Source organism: Palaemon carinicauda, chromosome 38 (genome assembly GCF_036898095.1).
Source record: "Palaemon carinicauda isolate YSFRI2023 chromosome 38, ASM3689809v2, whole genome shotgun sequence".
Taxonomy (NCBI): Eukaryota; Metazoa; Arthropoda; class Malacostraca; order Decapoda; family Palaemonidae; genus Palaemon; species Palaemon carinicauda.
The window spans coordinates 61,151,506-61,171,756 of record NC_090762.1 but is presented as its reverse complement, the minus strand read 5'-3'; the positions used below and the strand labels follow the sequence as shown (position 1 = coordinate 61,171,756).

Below are 20,251 nucleotides of genomic sequence, written 5' to 3'. Positions count from 1 at the left end.
ACATAGGACAGGAGGAATGGACGGACCTCAGATGGTGGCTATCAGACCAAAACCTCCGCAAAGGGGTTGATCTTCTCATTCCTCACCTGGAATTGATGCTCTTTTCAGATGCATCAAAAGAAGAGTGGGGGCCCACATGCTGTACCACACCATCTCTGTCCAATGGTCCGAATCAGAAAGGTATCAGCACATAAATCTCTTATGAGATGAGGGCAGCCTTAAGAGATGAGGGCAGCCTTAAGAGATGAGAGCAGCCTTCCTTGCCCTCCAACAGTTCCACCAGTTCATGGCAGGGCACTCTGTGGTATTGATGAGTGACAATACCACAGTAGTAGCTTATCTAAACAAGCAAGGCGATACCTTTTCGCAGTCGCTGTGCCATCTAGCAGTAGAGATACTCAGATGGGCAGAAGACAACTTGGTGACCCTATCTGCATGTTTCCTTCCAGGGAAGCGGAATGTGGTACCAGACAACCTGAGCAGAGTGACTCAGATAGTGGGCACCGAATAGTCTTTGAATCATCTAGTAGCCAACAAAGTCCTAACTCTGTCAGGATCCCCGACTGTGGACCTGTTCGCAATGCTCCTGAAGTACTGTTCCCCAGTCCTGGATCCCCATTTCCTCCCATTTTGGGTGAACATGGGCGTGTACGCGTTTTACCCTGTTTTGTCCGATGAGAAAAGTAGTCAACCAGGTCAGAGTAAGCAAGAACTAGCTAATGACTAATAACTCCACTATGACATCAAGCAGAAAGGTTCCTGGACCTTCTGCAACTCCTCAACGTAGTTTCCGAGGGAGCTCCATCCACATCATGACCTCCTCAAACAACCACACGCCAACATCTACCACAAGGCCGTAGCTTTGCTTCGTCTTCACGCCTGGAGACTGTCTAGCACCTCCTCTCACTGAGAGGCTTTTTGCAACGAATTGCAAAAAAGAATGACTGGACACCTTAAATGCTCCACAGCATCAGTCCATCAAGCAAAGTGGTCTGTCTTCTGGGGGTTGGTGTCATGGAAGGGGTATCTCTCCCCTCGATGCAACCGAAGATCCAGAGTCTTAGGTGTTACCTTAAAACAACGGCAGCAGCTTGCATCGTTGTCAGTACGGGGAAGGTCAAGAGGAGGGTCACAAGGAATATCATTTCCTCCTGGATCCGGAAGGTTATTGAGTTTGCACTCAATCCAGACCCTTCTTCCATATAACCCAGAGCTCATGACGCCAGGGGCATTGCAACGTCCCTGCCGTTCATGAAAAACTACTCTGTGGCACAGGTACTGCAAGCAGGCATATGGAAGCATCAGACGACCTTCACCACCCACTACCTGCAAGACGTAATCCACAGGAACATGGATACATGTTCCATTGGTCCTGTGGTGGCTGCGCAAGTGGTCTAAACACCTCAAGCTCCTTGTGGGACAAGTAGCAGAGGGTTGAGGGCTGAAGTTCTCTGGGATAGTCTGGGGTGAATGAGTAAGAATGACTGGCTCATTTCTTCCTTTCACCTTCTTCCCCCCCCCCCCTCCCCCCCGGGGAATTAATCACCACGGTACCCAGCACAGCTGACCTCACCTTTCTGCAGGTATGATTCACTTCCCTTGTTTATCCTAAGTATAGAAATAATACTTGTTGTGTCCCCAATACCTCTTCGATGGAGGGCTTAGGGTAAAGTCTGAGGACCCTCGTATCTTTATGCCTTGAGTTCCTATGTTAAAGACGAGCCTCATTGCTAGTATCACAAAGACACAGCTTCTGCAGGCCACTAATAGTGCATAGCACAATATTTTAGCGAGGGCAGGGTTCCTACCACTTCGATCACATATCAAAGTAGAGAGAACCATGGGTCAAATACCAAGGCCAATTGGTAAGGACTTTCCATTCTAAAAATGAGTCACCCCTATAAATAACAAACGGTTTGTATTTGTGCAGGAACAAATGACAAATTTGTAAGTAATTTATATTTTTCCTAACATACAAACCTGGACCTATTTGTACAAATTGGCCTGCTATCCCTGTTCCCCAAGAAGTCCTGTCAGAATGCACAGTGGTTGCTCAGCCCAGGGGTGTAAGCGAGCTACCCGCTAACTAGTGGTTGGGGTGGTTTTCCCTAGCTAAAATTATCGTGGCTCATCTTTCAGCCTTGCTGAAAGTGTACCCCTATAAATAGCTCCAGGTTTGTATGTTGGTAAAAATACAAAGTACCTACAAATTTGTGATGTTTAGCAGGAAAGGATTGTTTTGTTATGAAATGTTTGTACCGTTTAAAGGCAAGTATGAATCAACATTAAAATATCTATTTCCATTAACCTTTGATTATGATAATGTGTAAAGTTAGTCAAACGTGTCTATTGTTAAAGGTCATCATGAGTATTTTGCTTTGTCTACAGGTTGTCCTTTGTGCCAATAGCAAACCTGCACTTAATGATGTAACGGCAGAAGAGCTTAATGTACTTTTAAAGCAAGTTACAGCCATATGCCCTATTATGAAAAAACACTTACAGGCTGGTACACTGTGCATCAGAGAATCTGGGCAAGCTTCACCTTGTCTTGATCTAAGGTAAGACTGGTTTGTAGCTTACCTTTAACTTACTTTTGTATTTATATTTGAATTGGACATCAGAATTATATTTAGATATAAAAAAATATAGCGCGAGTATGAATAGAATCTGTTTAGATTTGTTTAAAGCTTCGAGCATTGGCTACTAAATAAGCTGCCAACTAAAATTATCAAATGTCAAGACTCTTGTAGGGAGGTAGTGGTGTGAGCACACAGGCCATTACTGTAGGATTTATTTTGATGTTCATTCTATTTAAACTTTTACTTCATTGGGCAATTGTGGGATCACCCCACCCACTTGCACCTCACTGCTAAATGATCTTCCAGAAATAGACCTTGACTATATGGCTCAAATATCCTAAATCCTTGAAATTTTTGTCCAAAGGTGCATAGGCTACTACAGTACTGTATTTTACCAGATCAAATAATTGATAATACAAAGCTATAAATACATTAAAGGAGTTATGTAACACATCTTTAAACACATTTCATAATAAAACTTATCAAATAGGATTCATAAAGTCATAAATAAAAATATCAAGTTATGTTTTCAGGCCAACTTAGACTTTAGGATACATAGCCTGAGATGTAACAAACAGTCTAATCATTGTACCCAGTAAATAATGTATTATAATTTTATTTCAAAATTATTAACAAATCATAATACAGTAGCAAGATCTTGTGAAGGGGTAGGGCCATCAGTGCATATTACACTGTTCACTTTAGGCTTCTATTTTACCTTTCTTCCATTTTCCTTCCTTCCATCTTGCTGTCCAACCTTTTTCAACTATGATTTCTTAGTGCAGCTGAAAGGTTACCCTCAGTGCTTGGCCATATGGCTAAATCAGCTGAACATGGCCATATGGCTAAATCAGCTGAACAAACAAACTTTAAAGCAAATCTTATTTGTTCTTACGCATATACAAACTTTTTGTCCTTTAAAATAGGAACTGTATTCAGTGGAGCTAGGGAACAGCCTTTGAAATTAACATTGTAGTTAACAACATGAGGTGAGCATAGGCAAGTAGCCCTGCCCACATTTCTGCATAAGAATTTTCATTTTTATCTTTGGATACAACGATTGCAGACGTATTGTTGTGTCTTATCCAAAGACTTGATCTTTTTCTCTTTTGTAGTTTGAATGGTTAATTGTTGGCTTTGCTCTCATTATGATGGAAGTGAAGCAGGCTATTCATAAATATGGAGGAAAGGGTAGACATTATAATAGTTTTTATGGCAAAACCAGAAGTAGCTTCACACACTGTTTCTTATAAGGGTCATGATTGCATTCATCCCCGTGATCTGAGTGTAGAATATGGTCTCCTTTTCACTGCCAGATCTTTCCTTTTTGAGGAAGAAATGGAAGGGTAAGGACTTTTCCTCATCATTCTTGGGAGTGCCCCAGATGATGCCTAAAGAAGCCAGAGAGCAGTTTTCTCTCTCCATCGACACTGCAGGATACTGAAGCTTCAGTGTGTCCCCGTGGATTATGCATCGGGAGTCTGGAAAAATCTACTCTATAAGTGTGTTTTCAGGGTTTTGTAGCGTGTGGGGTTCTAGTGATTACTGCACTCCAACATGCACTGGAAGTTCTCAGATTCCCATGCAAACAACTGCCTAGGAGTTTGACCCAAGGAAGGCTTGGGCTTCCTTAGGTCTTGCAGTTAGGTCCTCCATGTCTTTCTTTAGGGAGCTTGTAGGCAGGAGTTTTTTACCCCCCAGTGGGAAATAGATGCTTGGATGTTTAAAGGTCGATCATGAGTGGCTGAGGTATGGGACAGGACATTGCTCTAGAGACTGGCCATATATACATATGATCAGTCCCCAAGCCCCCCTCCATCAAGTTATGACCAAGAAGGGCCAGGCAGTGGTTACTGATGACTTGGTAAGTAGACCTATAGGCTCCCCTAAACCCCCCCATTCTTAGCTCTCAAGGACGTGAGGTTACAGACACTACTAGAATCTAATGAGCTTGAGCTGTGGCTAAAACTTTCGTCCAACAGATTGCGAGACAGGAACACTTCTAATAGGAACTACAAAGCCGACAGGGTTATCAACTCCCAACTTAGAAGTACAGTAGGCATAGGTTGTCTCTTGGGAAAACTGACTTTTTTGGCACACCAGTCAGAAAACTAGAGGGCCAACTAGTTTTTTTTTTAAGCCAAAGCAGGATTCACAAAACTGCTAGTTTCAGAGGTGTCATTTTGTCTATGAAACGCATAGGTGCTGGAGTCAGTGTTACTCTTGCCAGAGTCACTTTCAGGTGGTAGTAGATACATGGAGAGCTGCTTCACTGTGCACTAACTTTCATTGGCCCTGGCTCTTGGAGGGTATTTGTGGCCAAACTTTCGTGTTTTGTCTTTTCTGTGGGATTGGTAGAGTAGAGGGATGGTATGACCTTCTCCAGACCCCGATCAGGATCACCTGCAACTCCTACTGGACAACCTGGGCGCGTCTGGTGCATGATCATCCTAAGAAAAGCATCTGCTGATCAATGTTTTGGAAAGACGTAGCAATTTTAGCACTGCAAGAATTCTAAGAATGTTTGATGAAGCACTCAGTAGTATTGATGAGCAAATCACCACCATAGTAGAATACGTACACGAGCAAGGTTGCTTGGTTTTTCTCCTTTGCAAGTTGACAAAGGAGATGCACATCTGGGCAGCATATCACCCCATAGATATGTCAGCCAGATATATTCTGGACAAGAAAAAATTTACTAGTAGACATGCTCAGTTGCCAGGGATAGGTTGTAGGATTGGAGTGGTTCTTAGTTCTTTTCATATTAAAAAAGCTTCTTACCTGGTGGGGCTCACCAGGAATCTGCCTGCTCATTACACAACTTAACAGGAAACCTCTGGTTCTCTGGCCCATTCCAAACAACATGAGCAGTGTTAGAGGACACTTTCCAGCACCCATGTGATCACCTGGATGCCTACACATATTCCTGTTCAACTTTATTCACCAGCTGATCAATCGAGGGTCGATCATACAGGGACTCAGGATGACCTATGTGTCTCCCAGATGTTCACTAATTAAGTTGTGTAGGATTTGTTAGCACTTTTAGCAGAGATCCCAAGGGAACTACCCACGTTGAACACACTTCTATGTCAGCCTCATCCTCAGAAGTACCACAAATCCTTGAAGTTTCTTGCATTTCACCGTCGAAGATTATCCTGTGCCTCCAAGCAAAAGGCTTTTCACAAATGACCTGTAAAAGATGTCTTAAGTACATACAAAGGTCCTCTGCAGCTGTCTATCAAGGAAAGTCAGCGAGCTTTTGTAATTAGTGTTGTAGAAAGTGTACTTCTGATGTTGATTCATCTCTAGTACATATCACAGACTTCTTTGTGGAGAGAAGTGCCTCTCAGCGGTGACTCTGAAAGGCTATCGCCCTTGAGCACTGTCTTCTGACTAAAGGACATAGATCTCTCCTCTTTGTGGGGTCAGTTTATGCTTGTGAAGAGTTTTGAGCAGTCTTGTCCACTCCAGGCTCTCAGGCCTCCAAAGTTGGATGTGACCTGCATTCTCAAGTCTCTTAGAGGGAACTAGCTGTTGAGTTTTCATGAATATTTTATCAGACATAGAAAAGAGAATTACTTGTTGTATGTGGAAGAAAACATATTGCACAATACCCCCAAGAACTTTAATTCAATTATCTTGATAAATAGTGGATATACCCTAAAGCTCTCTTTTTCATTGTGATGCCATCCGAAATGAAACGCATCTGCATTTGAAAGTCTGACAGAAGTATCATTTGTATGACCATTTTGATATACCTATGATAATTGAAAATGTTTCCCTATATGTCTGACGGTTATATATCTAAAAGAGAGTTACCAATTTTTTACAAAATTATGACAGCTTGCTTGAGTGAGTTTTGATGACTTCAGTTGCTACATAGATACTTAAAGTAATCATGTCCCTTTGTTTACCCTTGTAATCATAGTCATTCTGCATGTTTTTAAACTTTTTCTATAATTCTAATAAACATGTCAAAAGCAATAAACACACCAAGTTAAAGAACACTTCTTCATTTAGCGTGAAAAGAGATAGAGAATATAACTCAGATGCATCATGCATACTGGTTGGAGTATCCACTGATTCATCACTAAAGGGTGTGTGGAGGGAACCGAATACCATGATTTAACTTTATTTTTTGAAGATAAAGGTTAAAATTACATTTAAAATCTTTAGATGCTTATAACTCAAAAATATATGTATCCTCATATATAATAATTGAACCAATCTCTCATTTTTCATCCTATTCTTAAAGTACATATATTATTAGAAGTAGACATTTTTTTGTCAAGATAGATTTTTATCAGCCAGTGAATTTATTTTATGAAATACTGTATTTTTTTTAAATTTTGAAAAAAAAAAATCATAAATGCATAAAATTTTTAGATTGCCTTCATGACAAAAAAATTAATGTATATCAAAGTTACCATGTTACAATTTTCACAGAAATTTATATTTCTTAAAATGAGAATATAAAAAACAAATAATCACATTTTCTTTAAAAGAAAAAAAAATATTGGTCTGAAGGACAGATTTTTAGTATGGATAAAGTACATTGATAGTTTTGAAACAAATCTTAATACAAGGCAACTGGTCCCTTTCAAGTGTAACCATTATTATGAGCTTTGAGATGGATGTCAGACAGATATCAGACTCTCAGGACTGTGTTTTTGCCAGCCTTTGCATTTGCAAAGAGAGTAGGTAAGTTGCACAAAGCCTCTTTATGTAATAACGCACATTGACAGTTGGAAGGAAGTCTGCTTCTGCTAAACATTTGTGGCCTAAACCCAGAGCTCTCTATAAACATCCTCATGTTCGAAACCTACTCTATCCCCTCTCTACATGAAGAGTTGGATAGTGATAGAAAGAAGATGCATTTGTGGTTTGTGAGGACTCTACAGTGCTATATTCAACATCTCAGTCCTGACATGATCTCTCTGGCTTTGTGAGACTATCATATCAAAAGAGCATTCCACCTTGGACAAGAGCTCACACTGAATGCAGGAGTTTGGAAGTACCAAATAACCTTCACAACCTTCTATGTAAGGGAGTATACTCAAAATACATCTTTTCTATAGTAACCTGTTAGTGTAATTCTGGATGAAAGGTAGAATGACTGGGCCTTCTGCTTCTTTTTTCCTTCCCCTCACTTGGGTATGAAACTGTTGTACCGTCATATGCTGGTAAGCTACACCTCTGAGCAACAGCACCATCTTATTAAACTTGATCTGTAAGTAGTTTCTCCCCATTCTCCCATAACAATGGAGAAAATGGTGGATAAATACTAAACCAATTGGTGATCATAGAATAAATATTCAATTCCAGATTGCATCTCTCCTCCGGGAGAGAAAGATTCCTGCATTGACTTATTACCAGATACATAACCAAGTACAAACCAGACCCTCTCAGCCTACTTATCCCTATGATGGACTATAGGAGGTTACTTAGTCATCTTCCTCACTCCCTTGTAGGGCTAAGGAGAAATATTCCTATTCCAAGAAAGGAAAAGAAACCACCAGTTTAGTTCTATGGGGACTTCCTCCTACCAATTTCAAAGGATGAAAGGTTTGTGTACACTTAGGATTAAATAAAGTTTAAAATTGATTTGTCCTTCAACTTTAAAGTTGAATTTCTTACCTCAGTCAAAATTTAAGTCTCTTCCACTGTCTTTAATTACAGCATTCATAATTTCAACGTCCATTCCAGCTCCACTTACGACATTCCCTATTTTAATGGACTCAGATTTTTATAGTTAGGAAAAATACAAATTAGTTTTAAAATTTATCTTGGGATAATTTTTTCTTTTATTATAAAATGTGTGAAGTTTGTTGTGTTGCATTTTATTTCCGGTTTCATATGCTTATATCACTGTAACAAAAGCTAAAAAACAGCTACAACCATGAAATTCTATTTTGCCGTTATTGGGTGTAGTAGTATCCATTACACAGGCAAATTGTTATTAAATCATTGTAAGGATTCATTTTGAATGCTATTTCAGCTTATCTTATGAATTTTTGTATAAGGGAGAGAAAACAAATTATTTTGTTTGTACAATATTATTATTTATCCATTATCGGTACAATGTTAAATTCTTCTACAGTATTTCTATAATGAATGGTGAACAGTGATTAATGCTGATAGTCTATGACCAGAGACAGATACATCAAGTAAAGGAAGATATAAACACTTCTAGGATACTTGACCCCTTTGCTACGATGACGTCGCTTGACGTGAAAATATGCCCTGTGTTACACACGATGATGTCCCAGATACGTCATTTACAAATATAAAACATATGCAATTGTAGAAATGAGTATAGCACATAGTCTTATATCACACAGTTCACGCAAAAACTTTCTCAGAAAAATCTTCTCCCCTCCCTGATATTAGCCCCCTTCCTTTCTTCAGCCAATAATAAAGTCTTTGGGATTCCAGCCTTTATTCCTGTTTGTGTAAGAGCTATTTTAGTCTTTTTTTATGTTACAATGTAAAATCACACCCCTCTCTCTAGCCAATGGCGACATTCCGTACGTGAGGCATTACTCAAACCTCCCCTCCTGACGCATCCTCACATTTCATCCCACCACCAAACGAAATACTGGCGACTAGTCCTTATTCATAATTATGTTAGGTCTATTTTAGTGTATTTCTACATTAGATAAATAGTGGTAACGTGTTTAATTAGAATTTGCATGACGGCCACTGCTGCACTTGGGCACCGCAGTGGGGAATTGGGCTTGCCCGGCTGACATTCTGGTGAACATATATTCTGATGAAACTGAAACTGAAACCAGACACCTTTAACCTTAATAAACTAAATTTATATTACGTCTCTCTCTCTCTCTCTCTCTCTCTCTCTCTCTCTCTCTCTCTCTCTCTCTCTCTCTCTCTCTCTCTCAGCAGGATTTTGTTTATTGTATACCATACCATTATACATTATAGTATACATCTTGTGTCAAAGGAAACAAATGGATATTTTCCTTACCTTTCTGTATAATGTGAAGTCCATCATTACTGACAAGTAGTTTTATATCTTTCGACGGCTATTTATTGTGGAATTATTACGGAATAACATAGTCACTTTAAGGAATAAGTTATTTTTCTCAGAAAATCACAGTGCTTTACCATTATTTCGAGAAAATTATATAAAACAAATTTCTGAAAAAATTATTCCATAATCACTAATCAAAGAATGGGAAAAAATATTTGGTTGTTTAGAGTGAAATACAATAGAAAATAATGCAAAATTTTTACAAATTTATTCTGTAATCAGCATTAAACAAATTAATATGGAAATGTAGGTTATTATAGAGTAAGTGACAAATCTCATATATAGCTTGAGGGGGGATCCGCTGCCTCGTAGTGAAGGGGTTAATGGTAACAATTAAGAAAAACTATACAAATAACTATGATGATGCTTCTGGTATTGAATATTTTCTTGTATATGATCTCCATATATTGGTTAGCCTCAATAATAGCACTTGCAGTTATTGAATATTCTCAAGATAAAACATTGATATGGATTTCCAAGCATGTACAGTACATGATTTAATGTGATTTTCTTTTCCCTTCAGCCGTCTTCCGCTATCACTAGTAGAAGACTTATGCAAATGGAGCTGTGATTTAGTTATAGTTGAAGGTATGGGAAGAGCAGTCCACACCAATTTAGGTGCCAAGCTTACCTGTGATTCTCTGAAGTTAGCTGTGATAAAAAATAGATGGTTAGCACAAAGGTAATGTATATATGATTGTGTTTTTTTTTTTTTTTTGAAAGTTTCCTTTCCTCACTGGGCTATTTTCCCCTGTTGGAGATCTTGGGCTTACAGCATCCTGCTTTTCCAACAAGGGTTGTAGCTTAGCTAATGATAATAAAACAGATAATTGTGATAAAACTGGGAAACAATGCTATTTAATTCTAGCCATTACAGCTTAATTTTTCTTGATTGCCTATAGCATTGATGTACAACAGAACTATCAAAAGACTATATCAATAATTTTTTTTAAAAACAAGTTTGAAAGCTTTAAAAGGTTTGGATATTGACCATCGGAAAACTTTTCATCGCATAACATTTTTTTGTTAAAAACTAGTTCCCACATGAATACAAACCCTCTTCCTTTAATAGGAGTATGTTTACAGCAAAGCTGAATATGGCTGTTAAAACTTCAACAAGGTGACAGTAGATAACGCCTAGGTGGCACAGAAGCCCCACCCATCCATGAGGCTACCGAGCCCCCATTTTGTTTGTAGCCCTATGGCAACAACAATAATGAATCCTGAGAAAGCTGTCAACCTTTGTGCTTTTGTCAGAGAAAGGTGCTGCAGTGTGTGATGGGGAGGAGCACCACCCTTTATCTTTCTTTCAGTATCTTGGGAAGATGCTATAATGCCTAGTTACTGTCTTATTATATAGTTCCTGTCTTTCCCTGTGAAAGTGTCACAATCATCCTGTGCAACCATTTGAATGCAAATTTCAAGTACTCCCCTTACCTGCCTCATATTGGGAGAAGTACTGAACTGCCAAGAGTTATCCCATTGCAGGAAGAAACATTGTCACGTGACTCTCGTCAACTGAGCACCCGTACTGCTGGTTCAGGTGATCTTCCCCCCTTCCTGAACATTTTCCCACTTTCGGAATATTTTGTGTAACGGAGAGTGCTTATAGGAAGAATCTTGTACGTAAGGTCCATGCGTACCTGGATTCACCCACTTGTCAACGAAAAGCTGCATGATGTTGGCTGATCATATTGTCCTACTGCTTACTGTGGCCGCGGGGGCATATAAAAATTAGAATAGCGCCAACGTTATCCCTGCGTGTCGTAAGAGGCGACTAGAAGGGACGGGACGAGGGGGCTGGGAACCCCCTCTCCTGTATCTACATCCTGTGAGACAGCAACAAAGAGATGGAGCTGGGGGGAAGGTGACTGCTCCCCGCACTCTAGTTTTGGGGTCTTTGAATGTGCGTGGATGTAGTACGATAGAGAGTAAAAGATGTGAAATTGGAAGTATGTTTAGGAATAGAAGGATGGATGTATTGGCCTTGTGTGACGAAGATAAAAGGAAAGGGTGAAGTGATGTTTGGTGAAATGTCTGGTAGAGTGTCTGGGATTGAAAGGGGAAGAGCGAGAGAGGGTGTGGCTTTATTGCTGAGTGAATGGATGACAGGTAAAGTAGTGGAATGGAAGGAGATATCATCTAGGTTAATGTGGGTAAGGGTTAGGTTGGGTAGGGAATGTTGGGTGTTTGTCAGTGCGTATGGGCCAGGTAGTGAGAAAAGTGAAGAAGAGGGGAATGAGTTCTGGAATGAATTAACTAGGTGTGTAGAAGGACTGGGTAGAAGGAATTATGTAGTTGTCATGGGTGATTTAAATGCTAGAGTGGGCACTGGAGAGGTAGAAGGTGTCATTGGGAAGTATGGCGTACCAGGTGAAAATGAGAGTGGTGAGAGCCTGGTGGATATGTGTGTTGAGCAAGAGATGGTGATAAGTGAGGCAAAGAGGGCAGCTGACCTGAGGTGGGGTCAGGGATTGGGTCATTCATATGAAGAGAATAAGAAGAAGTTTTGGAAAGAAGTGAAGAGAGTAAGGAAGGCTGGGTCAAGAATTGAAGAGACAATGAAAGATGGAAATGGGAGGTTGTTAAAAGGAGAGGAGGCAAGGAAAAGATGGGCAGAATATTTTGAAAGTTTACTGAATGTTGAGGATAATAGGGAGGCAGATATGATTGCTGTTGCAGGTGTTGAGGTGCCAGTGATGGGAGATGAGAATGAGAGAGAGATTACAATAGATGAAGTGAGGAGAGCACTAGATGAAACGAGAGTAGGAAAAGCGTCTGGTATGGACGGCGTGAGAGCTGAGATGTTGAAGGAAGGGGGTGTGACTGTACTTGAATGGTTGGTGAGATTGTTTAATATGTGTTTTGTGTTGTCAATGGTACCAGTAGATTGGGTTTGTGCATGTATTGTACCACTATATAAGGGTAAGGGAGATGTGTGCATGAGTGTTGTAATTCAAGAGGTATTAGTTTGTTAAGCGTAGTTGGAAAAGTGTATGGTAGAGTAATGATTAATAGGATCAAGGATAAAACAGAGAATGCAATCTTAGAAATACAGGGTGGTTTTATAAGAGGTAGGGGTTGTATGAATCAGATTTTTACAGTAAGGCAGATATGCGAGAAATATTTAGCAAAAGGTAAGGAGGTGTATGTTGCGTTTATGGATCTGGAGAAAGCGTATGATAGAGTTGATAGGGAAGCAATGTGGAATGTGATGAGGTTATATGGAGTTGGTGGAAAGTTGTTGCAAGCAGTGAAAAGTTTCTACAAAGGTAGTAAAGCATGTGTTAGGATAGGAAATGAAGTGAGTGATTGGTTTCCGGTGAGAGTTGGGCTGAGACAGGGATGTGTGATGTCACCGTGGTTGTTTAACTTGTATGTTGATGGAGTGGTGAGAGAGGTGAATGCTCGAGTGCTTGGACGAGGATTAAAACTAGTAGACAAGAATGACCATGAATGGGAGGTAAATCAGTTGTTGCTTGCGGATGATACTGTACTGGTTGCAGACACAGAAGAGAAGCTTGGCCGATTAGTGACAGAATTTGGAAGTGTGTGTGAGAGAAGGAAGTTGAGAGTTAATGTGGGTAAGAGTAAGGTTATGAGATGTACGAGAAGGGAAGGTGGTGCAAGGTTGAATGTCATGTTGAATGGAGAGTTACTTGAGGAAGTGGATCAGTTTAAGTACTTGGGGTCTGTTGTTGCAGCAAATGATGGAGTGGAAGCAGATGTACATCTGAGAGTGAATGAAGGTTGCAAAGTGTTGGGGGCAGTTAAGGGAGTAGTAAAAAAATAGAGAGTTGGGCATGAATGTAAAAAGAGTTCTATATGAGAAAGTGATTGTACCAACTGTGATGTATGGATCGGAGTTGTGGGGAATGAAAGTGACGGAGAGACAGAAATTGAATGTGTTTGAGATGAAGTGTCTAAGGAGTATGGCTGGTGTATCTCGAGTAGATAGGGTTAGGAACGAAGTGGTGAGAGTGAGAACGGGTGTAAGAAATGAGTTAGCAGCTAGAGTGGATATGAATGTGTTGAGGTGGTTTGGCCATGTTGAGAGAATGGAAAATGGCTATCTGCTAAAGAAGGTGATGAATGCAAGAGTTGATGGGAGAAGTACAAGAGGAAGGCCAAGGTTTGGGTGGATGGATGGAGTGAAGAAAGCTCTGGGTGATAGGAGGATAGGTGTGAGAGAGGCAAGAGAGCGTGCTAGAAATAGGAATGAATGGCGAGCGATTGTGACGCAGTTCCGGTAGGCCCTGCTGCTGCCTCCGATGCCTTAGATGACAGCGTAGGTAGCAGCAGTAGGGGATTCAGCATTATGAAGCTTCATCTGTGGTGGATAATGTGGGAGGGTGGGCTGTGGCACCCTAGCAGTACCAGCTGAACTCGGTTGAGTCCCTTGTTAGGCTGGAGGAACGTAAAGAGTAGAGGTCCCCTTTTGTGTTTTGTTTCATTTGTTGATGTCGGCTACCCCCCAAAATTGGGGGAAGTGCCTTGGTATATGTATGATGTATGTATGCTTACTGACTGCTGACCGTTGCTATATACTTTTTCACCATGCGTACAAACAAGGTCTCCATTCATATGGTCTGACCATGCGGTTTTTTATACGTTTTCGCAAAGTCTCCATGCATATGTTCTTTGACCATATTAGCTTTCAAGCTTAAGCAAGGTCTCCACGCATGTAGTCTGGCAGTATTGTCTTTTGTGTGTACACACAAGGTCTCCACAAGTACGATCTCTGACCATAGTACCTTTTTATGTATAAGTGTAAGATCTCCGTGCATAGCTAGGTATTCCATCGCCTGTTAACATGTTCTACTATGCACACACTTGCTCCATTAACTATGCATGCCCTTACCTGTTAGCGCACTCCCTCACCTATTTTCACACGCACATTCCTTTTTTGACTGCGACCCTATGAGTGTTTGCTAATGTGCACCCTAGAGAGTTCTTGTACACGAGTGTACTTTCGGCTGAATGTGCGTGCCCTCACTTTTACACTCCCTCTTCTGAGAACACATTTTCACCTTCTAGGAAGGCCAGAAAATTTTTAGATCTATGTATGAAGAGGGAATACATATCGGGCACGTTCTTTCACCGGAAATACATATTGCTATGCGGTACAGGTGCTCGTACACTGACTACCTATGCTCTTTCCTCAAAAGAATAGGCATGTGCACTGCCACTATAAATAAGGACCTTGCCTTTCTCTGCCCCTTCCTTGATGATCCCTCTTCCTTCTGGGAGAGAGTGAGAAGATATGTACCAAGAGTTGTCTGTTAACCCCTTAGCTACGATGGCCTGTGTCACACGATGATGTCCCAGATGTGTCGTTTACAAATATAAACTGTATGGAAGTTAAAATTACTTGTGTATCGTAGACTTAAATGGTATTTTTCCTTTGTTTTTTATAAAGACAGCAGATTTCTCAGCTCCAAAGTTATCTGTTATTTTACGCAAGTTAGCAAGAAGAGGAGCTTTTAGCACTTATTGGAGAATTGGTAATGTTACTCCTCTATGTAAATGTGTTTGTGGTAGCTCAAGTCCCACTGATTACCGCCCAATTTCCATAACTCCCATATTATCTAAAGTTTTGGAACGTCTTCTGGCAAAATGTCTTAATAGGTTTGCAATTTGGTTTTCGTAAAGGCCTTGGAGCATGTGATGCCCTTCTTACAATCTCCAATGCTGTACAGAAATCCCTTGATTTTGGTCAGGAAGTTTGTATGATTGGCCTTAATTTTAGTGCTGCCTTTGACCGTTTTAATCATGAGGTCCTTGTTTTCAAACTCAAACAGTTGGGAGTGAGTGGGTCGTTTATTAGCATTATTATTGATTTTTTAAGTAATAGTAATGTGATATCTGGTGTTCCACAGGGTAGTGTTCTTGGGCCATTACTTTTCATACTATATACACATGACATGTGGTTTGGCCTAGAAAACAAGATTCTTGAATATGTAGATGATGCTACTCTGCATCAATTCCATCCCCTGAATGTAGATCTAGGGTTAGTAAATCCCTTAATAGAGATTTAGCTAAATTTAGTGCATGGTGCAAATTATTGGGTATGAAGTTGAATCCTAACAAAACTCAAAGTATGATTGTAAGTAGGTCAAGGACGATCGCTCCTCAACATCCGGATCTCGGTATTGATAATGTTTCTTTAAATTTGTATGACACTTTTGAAATTTTAGGAGTGATTCTTGACAGCAAATTTACTTTGAGAAACACATTAGGTCTGTGTCTTCTTCAATTGCACAAAAAATTGACTTATTGAGAAAGTCTTACAAGATTTTCGGTGATCAATCTATTTTAAAGAAGTATTTTAATTCTTTCCTTCTACCTTGGTTTGAGTATTGTTCTCCTGTCTGGTGTTCAGCTGCTGATTCTCATCTTAATTTGTTGGACAGAAACTTACGGTCTAGTAAATTTCTTATTCCTAATCTAGATATTAATCTGTGGCACTGTCATTCAATTAGTTCATTATGCATGTTGCATAAGATTTTTCATAACTCTGACCATCCTTTACATTCAGATCTCCGTGGACAATTCTATCCTGTTCGTAATACTAGGCAGGCAGTTAATTCTAATAGCCAGGCCTTCTCCATCATGAGGCACTCAATACTACACAGTATTCTAGAAGTTTTATTCCAGCTGTTTTTGACGTTAAGAGTTTATATAGGACATATCTGTTTTGACGTTGTTACTTTTTTTTTTAGAATGATTTATTGTTAATTTATTCTCATCATTTATTTATTTCCTTATTTCCTTTCCTCACTGGGCTATTTTTCCCTATTGGAGCCCTTGGGCTTATAGCATCTTGTTTTTCCAACTAGGGTTGTAGCTTGGCTAGTAATAATAATAATAATAATTAATGAGTACAGTACAATGTCGTATATCACACAGTTCACCTTTGGAAATTTCGCTAAGAAATCTCCCCCCTCCTTGATATTGGTACCTCCTTTCTTCAGCTAACGTACGAAGGCTTTGGGATTCTAGCATTTATTCTTGATTGTGCAAGAGCTATTTGTTCCAACACAAATACTTACCTCGAACTACTTTCTTAGGAGTTACCTGTAATCTCCTCTCTACCGACCAGAGTTTTGTGTAGTATACCCTACGTCCGTTTTCTATGGAGGGCTAACCCGGGAGTAAGAGAACGTGCCCCGAGGGTAGACCTGAGCTAGGTCGGCGTTAGATTGGGTCCCGTTAGTCAGTAAGTTCTCTGGTCGCGTCGTGATACCATCACGCCGCTCTCATTCTCTTACGACCCTTTGTGTCCCGACTCGTGTGTCCCGCGTGGTATCTCTGTGCTTATCCCTTGTGTTCTTGCGTGTTCACTGCCTTTCCTTGCGCTTCCCAAGTGTATTCCTTGTTGATTCCCTTCGTTCCTGTGCCTTGTGGTTGTGTGCGATGGAGCAGATCCGCCGTTGTCCTGGGCCTAGAGCCGGGAAGTCGTGTGGAGCGTTCCTTTCCAAGCCCGAAGTGGACCCTCATTCCCTTTGCTCTTCCTGTAGAGGCAGTGTGTGCTCGCCATCGGATACGTGCATTGAGTGTGTTAGCTGGAGTGAGATCCAGTGGGTGCGTTACGGCACTAAGAAGAAGAAGTCTTCGAAACGTTCGCCCAGGAAATCTAGCATCTCTTCGCCATTACCGTCACCCAGTGGACAGTCCGACGGGGCTTTTGTCTCGCCTTCCCCTACCCAGAGTAGGGGACGAGGTAAGTCCGTTGCGGGGAAAGAGCCGAGGGCCCTTCCCCAGGAGTCTAATGTGTTTGAAGTGGGGGTTGCTGGGTCTTCTCAGGCTAGTGGGGAGCCTGGTAGTGCTGTGTCTGGGGGTTCGGGAGACTCTGCCCTTGTGTTTGGGGGGTATGTTTCCTCCTCCGACCCCTTGTGGTGTAGTAATGTTGTGCCTGTTTCTTCGCCCGCTTCGTGGGCCTGTGTTTCAGGTTCTTCAGCGGCTGGTGACGCCCAGGGAAAGTTGGACTCCACGGTAAGTGAGCCCTTCGGGTGGAGGCTCCCTAAAACGCCAGGTAGGTCCCCAATGCGGATGGAAGAGGGCCTGGATACCTGGTTCCCTAGTGTAGTGCGCCCAACCTCTTTTCCAGCTCCTCTGACGGCGGTTCCAGAGTCCTTCCTACAACCCTCGACCTCTGGTACGCAGCAGGTTGCGAAGCCCTCCGTAGCCCCCACTCCTGCCCGTCGTTCGGGTGGTACAGTTTCGTCGGGCTCTTCAGATGGTGGTGTTTCGTTCTCTTCAGAAGAGGAAGCGAGGAGGAGGCATCGGCGACGGAGGGAGCGGTCCAGGAGCAGGCGTTCCCGCTCAAGATCCCGTTCGAGGTTCAGTAGGAAACGGTCCCGATCTCCACGGAGGAAGTACAGGAAGAGTAGGTCCCCCGATGGTGATTGGGTCTTCGTTACCCGTAAGAGTGAGTTGGAGCGTTCCCCTGACCGGCGGTCGAGGGATTTCTCGCCGCGAAGGCCATCCTCCAGACGCAGAAATGCGAGAAGGCCGCTTCAGGCAGGCGTAAGTCCGCGAAGCTTCCGGCTCACCCCGCCCAGCGGGGGGAACCGTGCTTCCGTACGGGCAGCCTGGCCGAATCAGCTCAGCTGGTTCGGCCCTCGGACTTAAAGGAACGGTTCCCTCCGTCGGGTCAGCCCACGGGATCCGTGTCCTCGTTCCCCAGAGAGAATACACGAACGGTAGTCCTCGCCGGCACGGCGACGCCAGTTCTGACCCCCGAACCTGGTGCGGAGGTTCCCACCGGGGCGGACCGGTACCACCGCAGGGGAGTGCCTGTTGTTCCAGAACCGAAGCGCCCGGTGGGAGTGCCCGGTGACCCAGCTCCTCGGGATCAGGCGGAAGGTACTGCTGACAGTAGAGAAGGTTCCCGACCGAGGACTCGGCATATCGGAAGGTAATAGGCCTGATACGAAGGCATCATCGGATTGAGGAACCGGTCTCAACCGACTAGGACTACTGGAGGTCCAGCCTGACCCGTCCAACAGAAAACCTCCCTGGCCCTGCCTGTGGCCCGAGATCTCGTCCTGGGACGGGCTCATGTTGATAAAGTTGTGGCAGGCAATGCCGAAGCTCCCAAAACACTGAGCTCCTCGAAGTTGCTCCAAGGACTCAAGTCACTGAGTAGGTTCTATGTGCCAGAGGGACAACGGCCGGGAGCCTGCAAAGTGGAGCCTGCCCTCAACGTTCTGGGGCAGGGTGCCCCGGAGGACAGAGCCTCCTCAGCCCCGATTTTCTTTTCGCAGTCGGAGGCTGCGATGATGGAGGAGATGTCGAAAGACTTGGTGCACGTCTCCTCTTGGTTGGACTGGTGGGCTTCCACGCTGGTAGGTGTTCAGCTTATCATCTCCGGGGGCAAGACCCTGAAGTTCCTTACTTATCAGTCCCTTGCCCTTTCAGCGAACTGGGTTCTTCGCAAAAGGGACACTATTCTGGCGAAGCTTTCCCGGAAGGTCCCAGACAGAGAGGCGAGGGCCATGAGGAGCCTTCCTGTGTGGGGTGACTCCTTGTTCCCCTTGAAACAGCTAGAGGAGATAATGGAGAAGGTAGCTAAACGAAAGAAAGTGAACGCTCCCAGGCCTCAACCGGTAAGGAGGCCCTCCTACAAGAGGTCAGCATCAGACGGGCCCTCTACTTCTCAGGCCCCTCCTAACCTGACGAGGAGAGAAGCCCTTCTTCCTCGTGGGCTTCAGCGCCACAGCCCCCCCGTAGAGGAGCTCCAGCAGCGTCTGCCTCGTTTAGAACAGGGTATTCTGCCTCCAGGAGAGGCCGTTCAGGCCGCTCCTCCAGGAGGAGGTAGAGTGGGAGGCCCCCTACTCCTGCCCAAGCCTCAGGTTGGGGGATGCCTCAGACGTCATTGGCAAGCATGGAAGGCTCACGGAGCGGAACCCTGGACAGTATCCATACTGAAGGAGGGGTACAGGCTCCCGTTCTTAACGGAACCCCCACCTTTGATTCCGGCTAGCCTGTTGGAGTGGCTGGCACCCAAGGACCTGTTGAAGAGGGCGGCCCTTCAAGAAGAGGTGTCCACTATGTTGGAGAAGGGCGCCATGGAGGAGGTCCTGTACCCAGGACCAGGTTTCTACAGCCGACTATTCCTGGTAGAAAAGGCGACGGGGGGATGGAGACCGGTGATAGACCTGTCAGCTCTCAACAAGTTTGTTCGCAAGACAAATTTCAAGATGGACACTCCGAAGTCGGTCTTACTGTCCTTGAGGGAGAAAGACTACATGATGACCATAGACCTCAAGGACGCATACTTCCAAATCCCGGTCCACCCCTCAAGCCGAAAGTTTCTCCGGGTGAAATGGGGTACCCAGATCCTGCAATTCAAGACCCTCTGCTTCGGGTTGTCGACAGCTCCCCAGGTTTTCACGAGAGTCTTCACGACAGTCTCGGTGTGGGCTCACGAGCGAGGTATTCGCCTCATCTGGTACCTGGACGACTGGTTGCTTCTTTCCTCCTCAGAGGACGTTTTGAAGGAGCAGGGTGTAACACTTCAATTTTGCAAGGGTCTGGGTATCATGATCAACCCAGAAAAATCGAACCTATCTCCCTCCACCAGGATGACCTATTCGGGGATGACACTGGATTCCCG

General features: G+C 43.0%; 1 protein-coding gene across 1 annotated transcript in view; it reads left to right on the top strand.

The window, feature by feature from the left end:
- The window catches only part of LOC137630667 (4'-phosphopantetheine phosphatase), a 110,955-nt gene that overhangs the window by 82,017 nt on the left and 8,687 nt on the right, over window positions 1–20,251 (top strand). Inside the window, exons 14-15 of the mRNA XM_068362281.1 lie at window positions 2,389–2,558; window positions 10,154–10,312. Coding sequence (XP_068218382.1) covers window positions 2,389–2,558; window positions 10,154–10,312 — 329 coding nt within the window. The remainder of the gene's footprint in view (window positions 1–2,388; window positions 2,559–10,153; window positions 10,313–20,251) is intronic.